The sequence below is a fragment of the Cygnus olor genome, chromosome 5 (assembly GCF_009769625.2).
Source record: "Cygnus olor isolate bCygOlo1 chromosome 5, bCygOlo1.pri.v2, whole genome shotgun sequence".
Taxonomy (NCBI): domain Eukaryota; kingdom Metazoa; phylum Chordata; class Aves; order Anseriformes; family Anatidae; genus Cygnus; species Cygnus olor.
In genome coordinates this window covers 2,935,521-2,953,140 of record NC_049173.1, presented here as the reverse complement: position 1 = coordinate 2,953,140, position 17,620 = coordinate 2,935,521, and the positions used below count along the sequence as shown (strand labels likewise).

Sequence of the window (17,620 nt, the reverse complement as noted above, 5' to 3'; positions counted from 1 at the left end):
CTGCACTCTCCCCAGCATCTGACCAACGCCAAATCAAATCCTTCTGTATTTACACATCCAGCATCCTCAGCCCCCCCAGGCAAAAACCTGCATCAAGGAAGGATTCCTACCCTCCAAGCCACGGCAACAAAACCTCTGGCTGGAGCTGTGGGAAACACCAAGGAAAGAGATAAAAGGCTCAGCTGCGTGTAAACAGCTACAGCTGCAGCCTCCCGCTGAGCTGTCTGACTCGGAGCACGGAGCTGCAGCACTGTGGGCAGCTCAATATGGGTCCACGCTACCTCCGTGTGCCAGAGCACGATGCTGCTCACCTGCAGGGAATAATTTTGGCCAGGCTGAGTGCTGCTGCGTGCGTGGAGTGACCGCAGCCCGGCCAAGGTGCACAAGCCATGCTGCCTCAACTGTCTAGCCACATCAGACCTTCCTCAGGCTTTGAGTGACTGCCAAATACAGCCCAGAGGGATGGTTTTTGGGTTGTGCAACTAAGACACTTGAAACAAAATCACAAAGGCTCGAAGTGCTGCACTGCCTGGACTCTCTGACAATTAACTGGAAATCGATGGCAGTTGCAGCGCACGGATGCCCACCAGCTCACACTCACGTACCTGCAGCATGGACTTTGGGTGCGGCAGTTCTTCCCCTTGGTAGATCTTTATGTATGCCTGCAAAACAGAGCACAGAAACACGGAATCAATCGGATGCAGCATGCACTAGCGACACGCAAACACCTCCACCCAGTTCCAGACGCAGCATTAACAGGATGATAAGAGCACAGAAGAGGAGGGGGTTCCTGGCACAAGATGGCTTCAGCAGGGGCTGCTCTGTCGAAAAAAGGCAAGTAGCACGGCCCAAGGTCGATTCCTTGGGTGGCATGGGTCACTCACTCAAGGCTCACACTCCACCGCTTACTCTAAGTATCTATACCACAGGATTTGCACCTACCTCCGTCCTTCACTGAAGGAGAAGGAACCAGAGTCAGGTAGCCCTGGAGAGTAGGTGGTGAGAATTACTCACTGATATCTTGCATCAAAATGTCACAGTAGTCATGACAACAAAATTATTTTTTTTCCAAAGGCAACAGGTATGCGGCTCTCTGCCTACCTCCCCCTGGGCCGCAGGTCTCCGTGGTGGGGTAAGAGCCCTGGCACCTTTTCAGCTTACTGCATGGCCAAATACACAGCTGTGAGGTGTTTGCTCAATGCAGCAATGGAGCCAGCACTATTAGGCTAGACCAAGATCCCTTCCTCCAGCCAACAAGTGCCAGCTTGTCTGCTGCTGCTTTCCCCTTCCATTAGAAGTGCAAACATGCTGCAAACAAATAAGCCCGGTTTCTCTTGAATAAGCCAATACCTTAAAATACTCCACAAGGCCTCGACAGGTGATCTGGTTTCCATTGATCTCCTTAACGTCCAGGCTCTCGGGACTAAGAAGCCAAGGAATCAAAATCTTCAAGTTCTTGATGAACTCATCGTCTATTTCTGGAAACAAACCCAACGTCATCAGAACCAGCCCTCAGTCAGCCTTGTGCTTCCGTGTGCACTCCCATCAAAGACAAGAGACTCAAGCCAGGACACCAGCTCAGACACCCTGTAATTTAGTGATGTGAGCACTCAGAAATGATCACGGCCCCAGTGAAGTTGTTATTTAACCCACAAAGATCGTACAGCTGTGCGTATAGCCATAAACCGGCTTCATTGTCTCAAAAACGGTTGCACAAACACAAATGCGACTGCACGGGGAAAAAAAATGCTTTTGCTGATGACACGGGTAATGCACACCAACACTGGCAGCCAGAGAACAGCGCCTTCTTGCCAAGGCAAATACAATCTTTGCAAAGCATGATCTTGAGTATACAGCATGGAAACGTGCTGTGCCTTCCCTCTGCACTCCTCTGTGGCACCTATAGTGGGAATCTTCAGCCAGGGCTTAGGCTTTGGCTCTTCTGTGCCAGCAGGTAGGACTTCCCGTGCCCAGTTCTCGGTCCCCTGTGCACCCATGTGTCAGATTCTCATTGCAAAGTATCTTAAAGCTTTTGAAAATCATTAGGCTCTCAGCACAAATGCACTAAGAACTCCTGCAGGTGACGGCATTTACACTGCCCCTACCTGCATTTACTCTGCCACTACCATCGGACAGCCCTCGGTGCAGGGCTCAGGAATGGGCACAGCCTGTGCTCCCCCAGCGTGTCCCCTCACTGAAGTGCAGAGCTGGCACAGAGTGTCACCGAGTGCCCCATGGGCTTGTGTCACCTCGAGGGAGGCAGGCTCATTGCCTAACAGTCACTTTTATGGCTTCAGAGTGCCTCACATCCATTACTGCTATTTAAATTAAACTGTAGACATGAAAGCAATGCAACATCTGGGCATCTGGAAGGTAACGAGAGAGGGGAAGTTTCCCCACATTTCTCCTCAGAGGGCACAAAAAGCTGAGTACAGCTCTAAAGGAACAAGAAAACGCTGTCGAGATGCTGACAACTCCCAGGCCAGTTCTGCACACACCACTTGTTAATTGCTGCTTAGCACCTGAAATTAAAGGAGGAACTAATAGAAACCAGTTCGGTTTCCACCAGAGCCTGCACGTTGCTAGTTAGCACAGAGTTTGCCACAAGGACAAGTCTGATCACTAGCCAAAACCAGAAAAAGTAACTTCTTTCTGTCTGGTAATTTACTGTAAGTGAATAACAGCCACTTTCTCTATTGCTCAGAGACTGCAAGCAGCCTGTAAGCAGAGATGCTGGTAAGCAGCTGATTCACAACAAATTGAAAATCCACAGCACGCGGCTCCTTTCAGGGTAGAGAATCCTACCTTGGCTTTTTTTTTCCTTCGTATTTATTTTTACCTATGAACTAAGTCTGCCGTGTAGGGAAACCATTGATCAGATAAGTCAGGAGGATTAAATATTCCTTGGAAAGCTTTTCAAAGTGAAATAACGTTCCTCTGAGAGCACGTGTAACCGGCCTGCCACCCTGCGCAAGCACAAGCCTGCCGTGCAGCGACCAGTCCGCACAGCTCTGCGTCTGTGCCCAACTGCAGGTGAGGCACGGGAATTAATTGCAGGCTTAGCATCACGTCCATAAAAATCATATCTCACCTGCCCTTCCCCATTTGTCTATCAGCCAACTGTTGGCAGGGCTTGTTGTCAGCGAATGTGAGCTCACGCTAAGGTTAAAAGCATCTGGCAAAGAGCAGGTAGCTGGCTGTGCTCAGGGGAGTGAGCTGAGCATGTGTATGTAGTTGGGAAGAGGATTCAAGTCCTCTTCCAGAAGCCCTTTCATGGAAAATACTCAGAAATGTTTCAGGAGTCAGTGGGACAGCCTGTCAGGGCATCTAAGGCACCAGTTTAAAAGCAGACCTTTGCCTCGTACCTTTCAGCTTTCCGTCGAAGTTAGGATTGGTGGCTACCTTCAGGCCGGGGTGAGGTAAGAGGAAGCAGGAGATCTTGGTGAAGCAGGAGTGGATGTGCTTTCTGACATTCTGCAGTTCTTCGTGCTGATTTCCTGAGACCTGCGAGAGATCAGTTTGGGGTCAGGTTCCCTTCGGATGCAGACAGCGGTGACGCCGGGGTGCCAGGAGCACGGGGTACATCGCATTGTGGCTGCTCACACCAGGAAGGAGCCAGCCAGGACGTCCCTGCGGAGCATGCTGCATGAGCACCAAGACAGGGCTCCTCCAGCGACCAAGGAGCTGGCCTATCTCTGACCACACGCCCTGGGGCATGTCATTATCGTTGGGAAAATGTGCATGTCTGTGCATGACCGGAATACAAAAACATTTGGGATTTCCCACTAGGGCCTTTCTTGTCTCCCCTTTAATTAGGTCTCTCCACTACCAAATCGCCCATGCATTTCCTGATTAACCCCACTGGAGCCTTTGCCCATCGGTTTAACCGTACAGCTACCTGTTACTGAAGTGTTATTCCCGGTCCCAGGAATCTCCCAAGCCCCATAACTGAAGAAAGCAGCACGGGAGCCTCCAGCCCAGCTGGGCTTTGGGGCACCCCCAGCAGCCCTCTTCTGAGCACAGCGAAAGGGAGCCCGGCCTTCAGCAGAAGGTTAGCCAGGAGACCTCAGCCCCCCGCTGACCACAGCAAGGAAAAGTTAACCTCCTAAAATGCCTCTTCTGTGATTTTAAGGCACGGGATTGGCAAGTGTAAGCGTCTCCACCTGACACCTGACCAACCAACCCTGCGGCCTCCCTAGTGCCGGTGCCCCGCGCCCCGTCCCTGTTCCCTGCCCAGGATCGGGCTCTCCAGTGCCAGCTTTCCCCCAACCAAGGTCTCACCCTTGTGCCCACACACTCTAGGTCCATGCAGGCGAGGACAGCATACTGCCACCAGGGCACAAGCCAGGTTTGCCTCTTCTCCTCCATCACCCATGAGCACACAACCCTGGCCAGCACCGGACCGCTCGTGCAGCCGTGCAAGCCCACGTGGAAATCGTTGAGGAAATCCAGATCAGAAAGAACAAACCTTGAGACGTTTTTCCAAAAACTTTGCGCCGCCATCGGATCCATAGGAAAACTCGTAAGGGAAGCTCCAGTCGCGCACGAGGAATATAAGGGACTAGAAGACAGAAACACGTCCAGGTCAGTGCCACACGACAGGAACCCAACCACCGCCGCTCGGCTGCACGTTATCGGGAGGGTTCTGAGAGGGAGGCCGGGGCCTCCACCACCATCGCTCGCAGCAGCCCGGATAGATGACAATTTGGTTCCCGAGCTTGAAAAATAGAGTCAATCATTTCCACTGCAAAACAAGAAAGAGGTTTTTGCTAACCGGGACAAAAGGCAACGAGCTCCCTAATTCCAGCCACATTTAGTTCCATCCCATGGGAATTTCACAGGCTCATTTTTTCAGCCGTTTTCACTGGGCAGCTTTCCAGACAGACTTTTAATGAGAAGCATATGTAGGATAACGAGGGTGAATAAGAAATTGCTGGCTTTTGTAATCTTTATTGAGGCAGTCGAATTTCTATTCAATGAATAAATAAATACCAGCACGGTCAACGTCTAATTTTTTTCCGAAAATCATTTTCAGAAGAAATCACGCCTCCAGTGCTTCATCTACGCAAGAAAGCTACGTCCCACAGAAGGGATGCAGGAGCTGCAGAGGGAAGCCCTGAAAGCAGAAGCCCCGAGTGGCCTGGCAGCAGTGCCAGGGCTTCTCCTACATATGTGAATAAGCCAGTCAGTAAGTGGAATGCATTTCAGTGGAATTTCCCTAAAACTTGTCCACGTTTAAAACAAAGATTATGGGGAGGGAGGGAAAATATTTCATCTCCTTAATTAAAACATAAAACATCAGGGAAAAAAAAAAAAGAAGAAGAAGAGAACAGTGAGTTGGCCATTCCCAGAGGCATTACAAGCCCCAGCAAATGTCCACAACTAGCTCTTCCAGGACATGCTGTTCTTTCTGAGACTGCAAGATCCTTAGGAGGCATGACCATGTTTAGGGCTTTTCCACAAACGCATTATGCGCTCATTGTACTGTTTGGATTGGGAGCTATTATCTTTTTTTTCTAAAGCAAAATTGTTCCTGACATGCTGCCCGTATCCCACCTAATGTCCCCCCTCGCCAAGGCACGGCGACCTGGCGGCAGCTGGCGCGGCGCACGCGGTTCTCCGTGGGCACAAGCTGACCACACAGTGGGAGGAGAGAGTGAAGGGAAACGTTCATTTTCCACGGCCAAGAGCTGCTTCCTTTCCGGCTGCATCCATTCGACTATCTCACTATCGGCACTTTCAGAGCACTCCCTGCTTGGCAGCATCCTCCTACATGAGCTTTTTTTTCCAAATCCTCCTTTCCAGACTCGTATATTTCAAGGACAAAAGAGATTCGTTGAGTTTGACTTACAGGCCTAGAGCCTCGCCCAAGCAACTCGAGCTGCACTGCCTTCTGCAGAGAGCTGTCTTGGTCTGAAGAGCCTGAGTGAGGGCTGCAGGCTGCGAAGGGCTCAGCCTCTGGCGCTCTCCCGGACAGACCAAGGTCCGTGCTCGGTGTCTCGCTGTTCCCCCGATGTCTGACCACTCTGTAGCAGTCACTCAGAAGATCCCTTTTCAAGATGTCCTCCGCAGGGACAGGCCGACCCCATGAGGCTCACCCGGCCACGTCGCCAGCGATCCTTCCACCAACATCTATCTCAGCTGCAAGGGTTACTGCCAGTCCTTTGATATTTTTCTTCAGATCGTTAATGGAGATTGCAATGAATCAGAGAGACCCTGGGGGGAGCCCCAAGGAAACACTTCTGAAGGATGATGATTCCCTATTAAAATTAGTTCAGCGTTCTCAGTCATCTATCAGTTAATGGGTTTTTAATCCATTTACACGGATTAAAACAGACAATGCTGACTTGGTATGTTGTTCGCTTTATTTTTAATCAGCATTGTATGGAGATAAGGCGTACAGAAGGCAGAATACCATGGTGATAGTTACCTTTATCAACCAAACTTGTGGTCTTTTTAAAAATTGATACTGGGATTGCTTGACAAGACTTGCTATCTGCAGAACTGCGTGACTTGACATCAGTTACGGTCTTTGGTGAAATCACAGGCTATTATCCAGTCCTAATGACTTAAGCATATTTAAAAGTGTCTCATTACAGCCTTCTTCTTACTGATGGAGTAGGAAGTATTTCACTTTCACTGTAATATTTGGCTACATTATCCTGGTACTTTCTAAATAAGGAACAGAAATATTTATTTAACGTCTGGCTTTTTCTGTACCATATTACAATTTTCTCCTAGCTCTTACTATAAGTCATATACTTTTACTGGTAGCTTTAACAAGGTTTATCAGTCATCTGCCCATGCTAGCATCCAATATGTACTCAAAGCTCTCCAAAATCTCAATTTGTCCATTTGTTGTACTTTTTAACCTTTCAATTTTATTCCCACTTCCTGACCGCAGCCACCTTACAAACCCCTAACGCCTTCCAGGATGATGGTGTGGCCAGCAATTCTCTTTTTATGTTGGAAAGCAAAAGTAAAATAGCTGTAACCCACCCCCAATTATTACTTGCATTTTTATAGCATGTTTTTACTCGCTGTTGTTTTTCACTCTGGGAAGCTCACAAAACCCCCATCCAGCCACCAGCTTGCCTCCTGTGGACGGAAGCTAGAAGTCGGAGCAAGCCATCGGGACTGGCAGAGGGCACCTGGTTAAGGAAACAACCTGTACAGGATGCCCCACAGAAGGTGTCCTCCTGCTTGGCATTGCTATCGTGCAGAGGATAAGCAGCCCTGCTGCTGGAGCCCTGGAGCCCCACAATTGCACCAGGACACGTGCGGGTCTCCCAGCAGCACTCCCTCCATCCCTGCTGGCCCTGCTTCCTGGCCTAAACCCACTGCCCACGATCCCCAAATCTTCCAAACCTGTTCAATCGCCTTCCCAGCCTCCCAGGGGCACAGGACTTGGTACAGCCATTATCAAAGCCGTACAAAACCACGACTTGTTCTGTTACAAGCCTGCAGTTATAGTGAGCTGCTGAACCACCCTACTCAACAGCAGCAGCTACAGCCACCCCATGGACTCCTAACCCCCTTCCTTCCACTTCTTTTCATCCACATTCATGGATGGGGCTGTCACAGCCCATCACCTCCCGCCATCCTGAGCTGCTTGTAGCCCTGGCATCCAGAGCAAGCCTTTTGCCCGACATTCTCCCTCTTCCGAGTGCCAGCTTTTCACAGGTTGGGAAGCAGATGTTGCTTATTTGAAGTTAAAATCCCACTTAAACCAAGCCTTCCCACAGCTCTGCTGCCACCCGCAAGCGCTCTGAGCTAATCCCTGTCCTTCTCTCTGCCAAGAGCAGGGATTCCGGGGGCAGGTGGCTCCAAGCCTCTGACAGCAAAGGCTGGGCAGAGAGCATTACAAACCTGGCAGTGCATTCATTATGCAGCTCTGCCACAAAACCTGACTGCTTTCTGAGCCCAGCAGGATGAGGCAGAGCTGTGGGGACAGCTGCCTGCGCAGTCCCTGCTCTCTCCCTCCTTCAGCTGGGGGCATTGCAGCACTGCATGCACAGCTCCCCGAGGACGAGCATCGCTTGTATCTGGGAGCAGGGCCCTGCCAGGACGCAGCTGATGCCACACAGCTCTCATTGCATTTCACCCAATGCCTTTTGTCCCCCCGAACAAAGCCTCCCACAGATAACAGCCTCCAGCTGCATCCAGACCTGCTGGGCGAGGAGGCTGCTGCAGGGCTCGGCGGAGCTGCCAACAACAAAGGTTCGGAGTGGGAAGAAAGAGGGATATTGGATGTATTCAGAAACCTCCTTGGGGGCAAGGAAACATAAAGCCCTTCCTTTGCTTCAGCAGAGCCAGTCTCCAGGCCTCCCTTTCTCCTCCCCGTCCTGCAAACTGCAGTGACACCTCGTGGCGAAGCCAACCGGCTCAGGGCCAAGCCACCTCCAGCAGCAGGAGGCATGGTGGTCAGGACCCTCTACTCACCTGGAAATGTGGCCAGGACCCTCTACTCACCTGGAAAGGTTTCAGGAACGTTTCCTCCATGGCCAGCCGTCCGTACTCGGTGAAAAGCTGGAGAGAAAAGCAAGGAACAGCAGGACTTTTAGCTCCCCAGCCTACACGCAGAGCATACAGCTGTGGCCACACAGGCACAAGCAGCAAGGCACAGTTGTTGATTTGGGGCAAAAAACACTATTTGCAGAGGTGGAACCGAGACTGGCTGGCTGTGTGGTTTTGGTTCCCATTTAGAGGCAGACGGAGCTGTTAGGGACAATCACCATGCTAAGCCCTTACATGAAAGATCTCGCCTAGAGTTTCTGGCTGCCAAACCTGTGAAAAATGGCTCAAATCAGCTGCTTGCCGTTGCTTTCATACCAACCAGAAACTTCACGTGCCAGAGGGGACTGCTGGAGCCCAGCTCTCTTTAAACACTCCAGGAAGAAGCGGAAATGAATTCAGAAATAAGTACTTTCCCTGCAAACCCCCACTGTGCATACTGTAAGATCAGCCTACCAGCAAGATTTGAAGGCTCTCCAGTCTCCCTGGACTGTAATTTCTAGGCGAAGGCACCAATAATGTATTTCACAGATGCCTAAAAATGGGTCAACATATTAAGCAATAATGGCCTAAAATTCAAACTGAAAGATCAGATTTGCACTGGATAAGTTCAACATTTAAAAGGTATTATTGTTAAACAGTATTTACTGACTGAAACAGAACAGAACTCTTCTGATTTTTCCAGGCGGACTTCCGTTTTCCTTTCCTTTTCCTTAAGCTACTGAAAAAAAACTAACTAACCAGTCAAACAGCCACCCAAACAAAAGAGAAAAGTGTAAGTAGAGGTAATACCAGGAGATGGGCAGGACAAGAGTGCCACAGAAAAAAAAAAAAAAAAAGGAAAAAAAATAACAACCTTAGCTGCTTGTCTCCAACAAGCAGGGTTGTAATTATCCTTATGGGTCATCTGTATTGAGCCAGTTCCAGATGTCAATATCCAAGTTTATAAACCAGTACCCAATTTATTTGGGTTTCTCAATCAAAAGGTCCTATCATGTGGTGTGAACAGTGTAAATTCTACCTTCAGTTTCCCGCTCACTTAAGTCAAAGGAGCACTTTTACTGCCACCACTCAAGACATGCTCCAAATATGTCACACAAGTAACAGAGCCTCCATTTTAAATACAAGACCCTGCTGCTCCCCTACAGGGCCTGACTCTGCCCCTGGCGAGTGTCCCACTGACTGTCCTGCCAAACAGCCCAGGCCCCAAGCAGGTGTGCTACAAGAGCACAGGCAATACAGGTTTCAGTCCCAAGCGACTGTTCCTCCATGCCCCTGAGCCAAAGTGAAAGCTGGGAAACTCAGAGACCCTTCTGTGGCTCCAAACACACCTTTCAAGCACAATGCAGCTTGTAAGTGAGGAGCATAATGCAGGCCCCCCAGTGACACGGAGCAGCAGGACAAAGGTACTTACCTGCAGGTGCTGCAGATCATCCTCCTGCACGTTCTGGGACAAGTTATAAACCTGCATGTGAAAACAGAAACTTCAGAGCACTCAGAATGGCCTGTCCCTTAGGCCAGTGCATAGTTTGGTGTGGTTAAAGCTCATGACATGACCACAGGAACACAGCCACAGGCCCAGGTGGCCTCTGAAGCTGTTACAAGACAGGCCCCAAGCACAGCTGTACTACTGGGTAGACACAAACAGACAAACAGGCGTAGCAAAACATGCCAGCATGGGAGCAGCAAGGGCTGTCGTGCCCCAGCCAGGAAGGCTGTCAGGTCCAAATGATGCTTCTCCTCCTCCATTTATGTGTTGAACTCTGTATCAAGACCCAGCTTCCATCCCGTTAATGCTGCTCTCTGGGAGCAAAGAGCAGAAGACAGGAGGGGAAGCCCAAACAGACCTTGCAGTAACCACCTGCTGTGTGGCTGCCCCCAGCCCAGAGGTTTGTCCAGCAGCACCGAGAAAAAGCACACTCAGCTTGCCACACCAAGGTCGTTTCCTCTCTGGTAGCTGGGTGTAAAGGGGTGCATCTGCTGCTGGCCCTGCTCTTGGGGTGAGATGAAGAAATGAGACTGTTCCCTGGGATGGTGGAGTCATCCCTGCACTCAGTGCAGCCAACATGATGGCCTTTCTCCCACCAACGGTCCCAGCTGCCCGCTGCACTTGGCTGGTGCCAAGCTGCTGGTTTTTAGCCACCACCTTTAAGGAACTGTTTCCTGGAGACACCCCCATTCTTACCTGTATCGAGCTGATCATTGTGCTAAGGGCAAACACGGTGGCCGAATCCCGCAGGGTGGACTGGCTGTCAAAGGTCCCCTGCGTGTCCATCAGCAGCACTGCAACCTGACAGGCAGAAAGCTCCAGGTCAGCTTGGATGCACCCGTTCCGCATCTGCACCCAAGCGAAAACACTCTCAAATGCCAACAGGGTGGGTGGGTAAATGCCAGCTGTGTTGTCATGTGGGGAATCTCACTGCTCATGCCTCAGACTTGCAGTTGGTGGAGGACAAAGGAAAAGAAATAAACTCTAAGGAGTCCAGAGTTGGAGAGACACCCAGAGAGTATATCAGGGACACAGGGGAACCAAGACATCATATTGCTCAGTGCATCGAATTATGCTAAATTCAGGATATGGTATGCTAAATTAGGGATATGGTATCAAGACCTCACCTCACACAAGTATTTGAGACACCCATGGCAAGGCAGGGGAGTCTTACAAAAGCTGGAGCAGCAAGATGAGCCGACCAGCAACAGAGGGCTAAAAAAAACATGCAGCAGAAAAGCAAATACCTTTTTACCATCAGGCTTGTCCACTAGGAAAATCTCACTCCATATCTGAATGCCAGTCGTCTCCCGCTCAGACCCTCCCCTCCAGGAGAAACCAGTCAGAGGCTCGTTGTAATCTCCAACCCAGTCCACAGCTTCCTGCAGGTGGGAACAGAAGAAGCGCTGAAGTTCTCATCCCACTTTGGTTTTACACCTTTCCTCTGTGCTGCCTCACCCAGCACTGGAGAGAGGCAGCCCCCCCAAGAGGGGTTTCCCACAGGGCAGTAAATGTGAGCATCTCTGCTCCAAAGCCAGGAAAAGCAGAGTCTCACTGGAGACCCACTAGTACATGGGGTTGTGGAAGTATCTGCTCTATTTTATTTTGTGAGGCCTCATGTTAAAGAGAGGCTTGAGCATCTCTAGAGCACCGAGCCAGTGTCCTGCCCAGCTCATCCCCGGGCAGCACACGGGAGCAATGAGCAGCAGCACCGTACCTGCGGGAAGAGCCCCCTGCAGCTGCAGCCGTACCTTGTTGTACATGTACCGCAGCATGAAGTCCATCAGGAACGACTTCCCTTTCCTAAAAGCTCCAGCAACGGACACAGCCACGACCTCTTTATCTCTGACAGCCTCTGAGAGGAGGATGCGGTTCAGCGCGGCTTCGTCCAGTTCAAAGGAATGGTCATCTTTGACGATGAGGACTTGCACCGGTCCTGCCTTCCTCACAGACTCCTCCTCCTCCGAGCTCCACTCGTAAGTCTTCTCTGCAAAACTACCTGCACAAACAGTGAGACAAGAGCTCTTTGGTTCCTTCTGCAACGCACAGAGTCACAGAGAGCAGGGCTGGACAGGGCCCTAACAGGTCAGTTAGCCCAAATACCACCCCAAGACAGCATAACTCAGAGCAGATGTCTGTCCCACATTCCCCAGACATCTTGGTGGAGCCGCCCAGCTGTCAGCATGCCCACCCCTCCCAGCAGCCAGGGAGCTTGCTGGGATCCTCCCGGACAAATATTCCTGTTAGTTTTTTTCCTACAAGAGCTGACATGAAGAACAGATTGTTCTCTTCTTACCTGCAACATCTTACGTACACAAAGACTGTCCTAGCATCTCCATTAGCCTCAACAAATGCCAGACCACCTTCCTTAGCCTTCTCTCTGCTACGCAGAACTCCAAGCCCCTGATGATCATCCCTTGCTGACTACACTGTTGTCCTGGTTTTGACTGGAATTTTCCTCCCAGTGTCTGGTGTGGTGCTGTGTTTGGGATTCAGGATGAGAATAACGTTGGTAGCACACCGATGGTTTAGCTGTTGCAGAGCAGTGCTTACACTAGGTCAGGGACTTGGGGCTTCTCGTGCTGCCCTGCCAGCGAGGAGCTGGGGGTGCACAGCGAGCTGGGAGGGGACAGAACCGGGACAGCTGACCCCAACTGGCCAGGGGGACGTCCCATGCCATGTGGCATCATGCAGAACCATAAATCTGGGGGACTTGGCCGGGGGGGCTGCCACTGCTCGGGATCTGGCTGGGCATCGGGTGGTGGGTGGTGGGTTATGGTGCTGTGAATCACTTGTTTTGTGTGTTCTCTTATTATTACTATTATTATTATCATCCCTTCCTTTTCTGTCTTATTAAACTGTCTTTACCTTAACCCACGAGTTTTGCCTTTTTTTTCCCCGATTCTCTCCCCCATAACAACAAGGGCGCTGTGTGGCGCTGAGCTGGGTTACACCAGCGCTGCCTGAGCACCCGGCTGCTCTCGGTGCTCTCCTCCAGACACTGCCCACCAGGCCCTTCCCGGAGGCTCCTCAGACATGGATGCAGCACTCGAGCTGAGGCACGCAAGCACCTCACAGATCCATCAAGGACTGCCTACATGCATCCTATGTGGCTGCTGTTTCTGTAGCAACGGCTCAGCGCAGGGGCCTGCTCCATCTGCAGGCCGCACTGACGCTCTCAGCGCAACCCGCTGCTCCTGTAACCTTCCCGACCGACCGCTTCCCCCAGCCTTAGGACAGCACACGTGGGTGCCCAGCACCCAGTTACTGCCATCCTGCACCCAGACCCTGCCATCCCCGCTCGGTTCCCCGGGACGAGCGGGCTGCTGATGGCGGCTCCTCAGTTTGGGCCTTGTTCACCGACAGCCGCCCGGCGGTTCAGCAAGCGCAGGCCAGCTCCTGTAATTTTCCTTTCATTGTCTCCCGACTTCCCAGCACAGGAAAGGAAAGCCGAAGGTGATTAATCACGCTGCTCAGCTCACCTACAGCCACGTAAAATCTCCTCACCAGCGGGGAAGGGAGCGTGCGGTGGAAAGTTTCCCCTCATTTCTGCAAAAAGTCCCCAGGTCACTGGCTCAGGCTGCAAGTTTCCGAGCACAGGAGCCTGAAGTCTCTGTTTCAGACCCTGACCTCAGGGGCCCAGTTTTCAGCCAGTCCCAGCTGTTTCAAAGCACAGGGACGATGCGTGCACATGCTAAAAGACGAACTATAAATACCGCAAGGAATGGGGTTTGCCCATTCCGGGCCTCTTTATAAAGAAGCCTCCAGCAGCAACTTCTTCTTTTAAATAACAACGGCGCTTTTGTACGCGGTTCTGATTTCCTATGATCCTGAAATATCAGGATCATTAAGCCTTGTTGCTAGGGGATATCTGGTGCTTCTCAGACATATACTGCAAGCTTTCTTTGCTCACAGTTGAAAGACAAAGATCTTTTCTTCCCGATGCCTGGACTTTCCTTAGCAAAACAAAAGTCCCAAATGCTCTGAAAAGCTAGATTCTCCACCAGACTCCAGCAGCACCAAACTCCCTTCCAACACCAGCCCCTGGCCCATGCCGCTGCTGAGTGGTCTCCAGGAAAAAGACCTTCCTATTTCCAATGCCCAGAACCAGGCAGACATCACCGAGCCACCTGAAAAATGAAGGCCCTGAGCACACTCAGTCCTCTTGCTGCACACACCAAACACCATCTCCAGCATTAAGATCTCCCCAGCACGTAAGCATGGACAGGTGCCCAACGGCCACAGGCTTGCGTGCTCATTTTAAGGACTGCCATGCTGCAAGTGCCATATAAAGCCTACGATCGGAAATACCTCTCTCCCGTGGTGTTTCCCAACACCCCGCTACGCTAACCGAGTCCAATTTCTTTTTTCTTTTTACAGCTGCATAAAAAGGACAGCGGAGAGATCCTTGTAGGATGTGACTCATGGCGGAGGCAGGAAAAAATCCGTAAATGGAATTAAATCTAAACATTTCTGACTGTAGCCATCAGCAGAGGCAAAGCCATCGGCGTGCAGGTGGCAGAGCTGTACCACCTCCCCAGACCCACCTCGGGGCCACACAGCCGGGCGCCCAGATGGGCACAAAAGCTGCTGCCCCAGGGCCTTATGCAGAGGCAAGGCAGCAAGGACATCCCCAGCTCGGACCCGGCCTTGATGCACATCCAAGCACACTGATGAGAGCCTGGGGAGAGCCTCGCTTATCCCTCCCATCCTGCTAGCAGAAGGGACGCTTGGTGCCGAACTTCCCCCTGCTGCTGCTGGATGAGGCCTCCTGGGTCGTCCTCCCCCTGTGGCTCAACTGCCAGAAAGAGCAGAGACCAGTGCTCTGTTTCAGGGGTTAGTGGAAATCTCCACAGAAGAGTTTTTACTGCTTCCCACCGGTCTCATGCGAGAATTAGACCACTCAGTGATATCAAGAGCAGACCAGCTGCACATTTCCACGGTGCTACAGCAGCTCCTCGCATGCAGAATGGGGTGGAAAAGGGATCTAGCGAGTGGTCGTCCCCACTGCCATCGCCAACAGTAACCAGCTCAAAGAGGTTGTGCTGTCCCTTCAAAACACCAGAAACCATGAGGAGCACCTTGTTATTCTTCACCAGGTATTGACAGCTTTTGGGAGAGTGTCTCTGGGCAGAGGCAGCCGTCCAAAGCGGCCGTGGTCTGCTAGAGGACATCTCTGCCTCTGTCACCTGAGCTGGCTGTTTGCACAACACGGGGGCAAAATACAGAGTATTATGAACAGGATCTGCTGATTTTCCAGTTCATTAGAGACATCGGGAGAAAAGGCACTATATTAACAGGTCTCTGAGCTGATTTCAGCCCTATTATCTCTGTTTCTTTCATGAGGGCCGTCTGCAAACAAAACTCTGTCTTTCATATTTATTTCCATGTGATGAAACTTCTGTGTCCTGGTTATTAGATTATCTGCTGTACTGGAGAGCCAGAGATTTTTTTACAAGCTGGCGGCACATTACTGGAAATCAATTATTTTAATTGTTCTTTCCAGCATAAATTAGTTATCTGCTTTGAAGGAAGTTGTACCTGGCAATGGCAAAACATCATCTGGCCAAAAGGGAAAGGAAGGAGGCCTAAGCTTTCCTAAACACGCTCTTTTTTTTACTCGTTTTCCAACTCGACTCCTCCTTTCTGTCGGCTCTCTCTCGGCGCCTTGCAATTACGTCAATTCTCAAGCTGCTCATTCAGAAATTGCCAGGATACAGTTCCTTTTTCCCATTTCATAACAGCTCGTTTCCATGACTCTGAAGCGGGGTGGAATCCACGTCTCTTTTCCATATGGTGATTTAAAGTGGAAAGGTGGAGGAGACTGGAATTTGCATTCATGCTTATTGTGTTGTCAGACAGCAGCAAGAAAATGGCCCTGCTCCTGCAGGCAGTTCCTTAACACAGGAATGCTCACTCTGTGAGGATCCACGGGAAAAAATAAAGCACTTTGCAATTGCTGTAGGAATTCTTTTTGGTTAAAATTAAATAAAGTTCAATAAACTAAAACAGCATGTTTCACATTTTGCCCATGTAAGGTCAGACAGCTGATTTAATGTATTTAAGCTCCCATAGAAGAACAGATTAGATAAATTACATGTCACTGATCACGCAGCATACTTTGGTGAGTAATTAAGCCTGTTCTTCCTTAGTTATGGACGAACAGGTCACAGAAATGCTGACTGCTTTCCAGAGACCCGTTAATAAAGTCATCTTTTTTCCTAAATCAGTTTGCGCAATAAATACATTTCATTCCAGAGACTAACCCATGACCCAGGACATCATCTGTGCAAACACGGGCTTGCCTAACCGACCTCGAGAAAGCCAACTTGCCAGCCCTGCTCTTGTGCTCCTGGGGCACCCGGGAACCTTACCTACGTATGCACAACCTGTGAGATGCCAGGGCTGCAGCCTGGGTCCTGATTCCCCTGCTGAAATACACAGACATAATGCGGAGCTGCTATTCTGAGGGTCTTTGAACCCAGTTTCTTCACTGCATGAAAAAAACAGAAACGACCAAGGAGACAAAATAGAGGCTTAATGTTTTAACTTGTTGTTCTTCCTCTGGAATGAAACATCCCTGTACTGGCTGGGTTAGGTTGCTCATCAGCAGCCCTCTCGGGATCAATTCGATCAGCAGCGATAGCTGTGTGGATCCCTTCTGAAGCCGTTTCCACCCCAGCTGTTTGCCTTACAAACATATCACAGTGCCACTAACATTACCACGAGCCGAGCACTGAGCAGACCGCGGCCAGGCAGGATCCCTTTGCACAGAGGGCTTCAGCTGCCAGGAGGCTTATCTGCCCTGTGCAAACAGCTCCGGCAGAGAAAGACATCTCTCTCCAAGCTACGGTATCCCTTGCACTTATCCCATTCTGCGCTGCCATGCCACAGGTCCTACTCACTCCGCTGATGCTGAAATAAGTCCACTGCCTGCCAACCAGCCAAAGATCACGAGCAAAGCTCGGAGGAAGCTGGAAAAGGCAGCGCCGCTTTGAGCACATGCCAGAGACCCTCTCCTTCCCTCCGAGAGAGGCTTGTGCAGAACTCTCTATTTTATCATGCTAATAAGGAAAAATGAGAAGTAAACTGACACAAAGCACATACTGGACAGCCAAGGCAGAGGAGATGTTGCAGAGCAATAACCTGTATCGATCCTGCACAAGGGCAGGGTAGGGGAAGAATAACACTCCTCACTGAGCGCAGAAGGGCACAGCTGCATCCCGAGGTGCTGAGACTGCCCTGGCAGCTATGAGTGAGCAAATTCCCTGGGCGCGGGGCTGCCATAAGGTGTCTAGACAGCGCTGCCCCTGGGAGATGGTGTCTTCGAGAGGACAAAGCGGGGCCGCCCGGCTGGGCAGAGCCCTCCCTTCCATCCATCAGGGCTCTGCCAGCTTGCCGCTCCCAGTTCCCAGCAGGTGCCTAGCCAGCAGGTCGGAAAGCCTCCAGGGCTGGGTTTAAAAATACACAGATGTTCACCTCCCCTTCCTACACTACTCATACATGTCCAGGGCACGGCTGCCCCCATGGCCCCTCAGACCCTGTAAGACCCCCAGGCAGCCAGAGGACAGGGGCACAGCACGCCTGGGGCCCCGGCCTCGCCCCCAGGGCTGGTGC

General features: G+C 51.0%; 2 protein-coding genes across 9 annotated transcripts in view; one reads left to right on the top strand and one right to left on the bottom strand.

Moving 5' to 3' along the window:
• ATL1 (atlastin GTPase 1) overlaps nt 1-17,620 on the bottom strand; it is a 29,758-nt gene that overhangs the window by 6,879 nt on the left and 5,259 nt on the right. For all 4 annotated transcript variants that reach the window (XM_040557886.1, XM_040557887.1, XM_040557885.1 and 1 more), the window contains exons 2-10: nt 11,755-12,002; nt 11,251-11,385; nt 10,700-10,804; nt 9,929-9,979; nt 8,473-8,529; nt 4,469-4,561; nt 3,366-3,504; nt 1,351-1,478; nt 606-662 (exon numbers count right to left, since the gene is read on the bottom strand). In XM_040557886.1, the coding sequence (XP_040413820.1) occupies nt 606-662; nt 1,351-1,478; nt 3,366-3,504; nt 4,469-4,561; nt 8,473-8,529; nt 9,929-9,979; nt 10,700-10,804; nt 11,251-11,385; nt 11,755-12,002 (1,013 nt within the window). The remainder of the gene's footprint in view (nt 1-605; nt 663-1,350; nt 1,479-3,365; nt 3,505-4,468; nt 4,562-8,472; nt 8,530-9,928; nt 9,980-10,699; nt 10,805-11,250; nt 11,386-11,754; nt 12,003-17,620) is intronic.
• MAP4K5 (mitogen-activated protein kinase kinase kinase kinase 5) overlaps nt 11,768-17,620 on the top strand; it is an 89,389-nt gene continuing 83,536 nt past the window's right edge. For all 5 annotated transcript variants that reach the window (XM_040557867.1, XM_040557865.1, XM_040557866.1 and 2 more), the window contains exon 1: nt 11,768-11,998. The gene's annotated coding sequence lies outside the window, so the exon portion shown is untranslated. The remainder of the gene's footprint in view (nt 11,999-17,620) is intronic.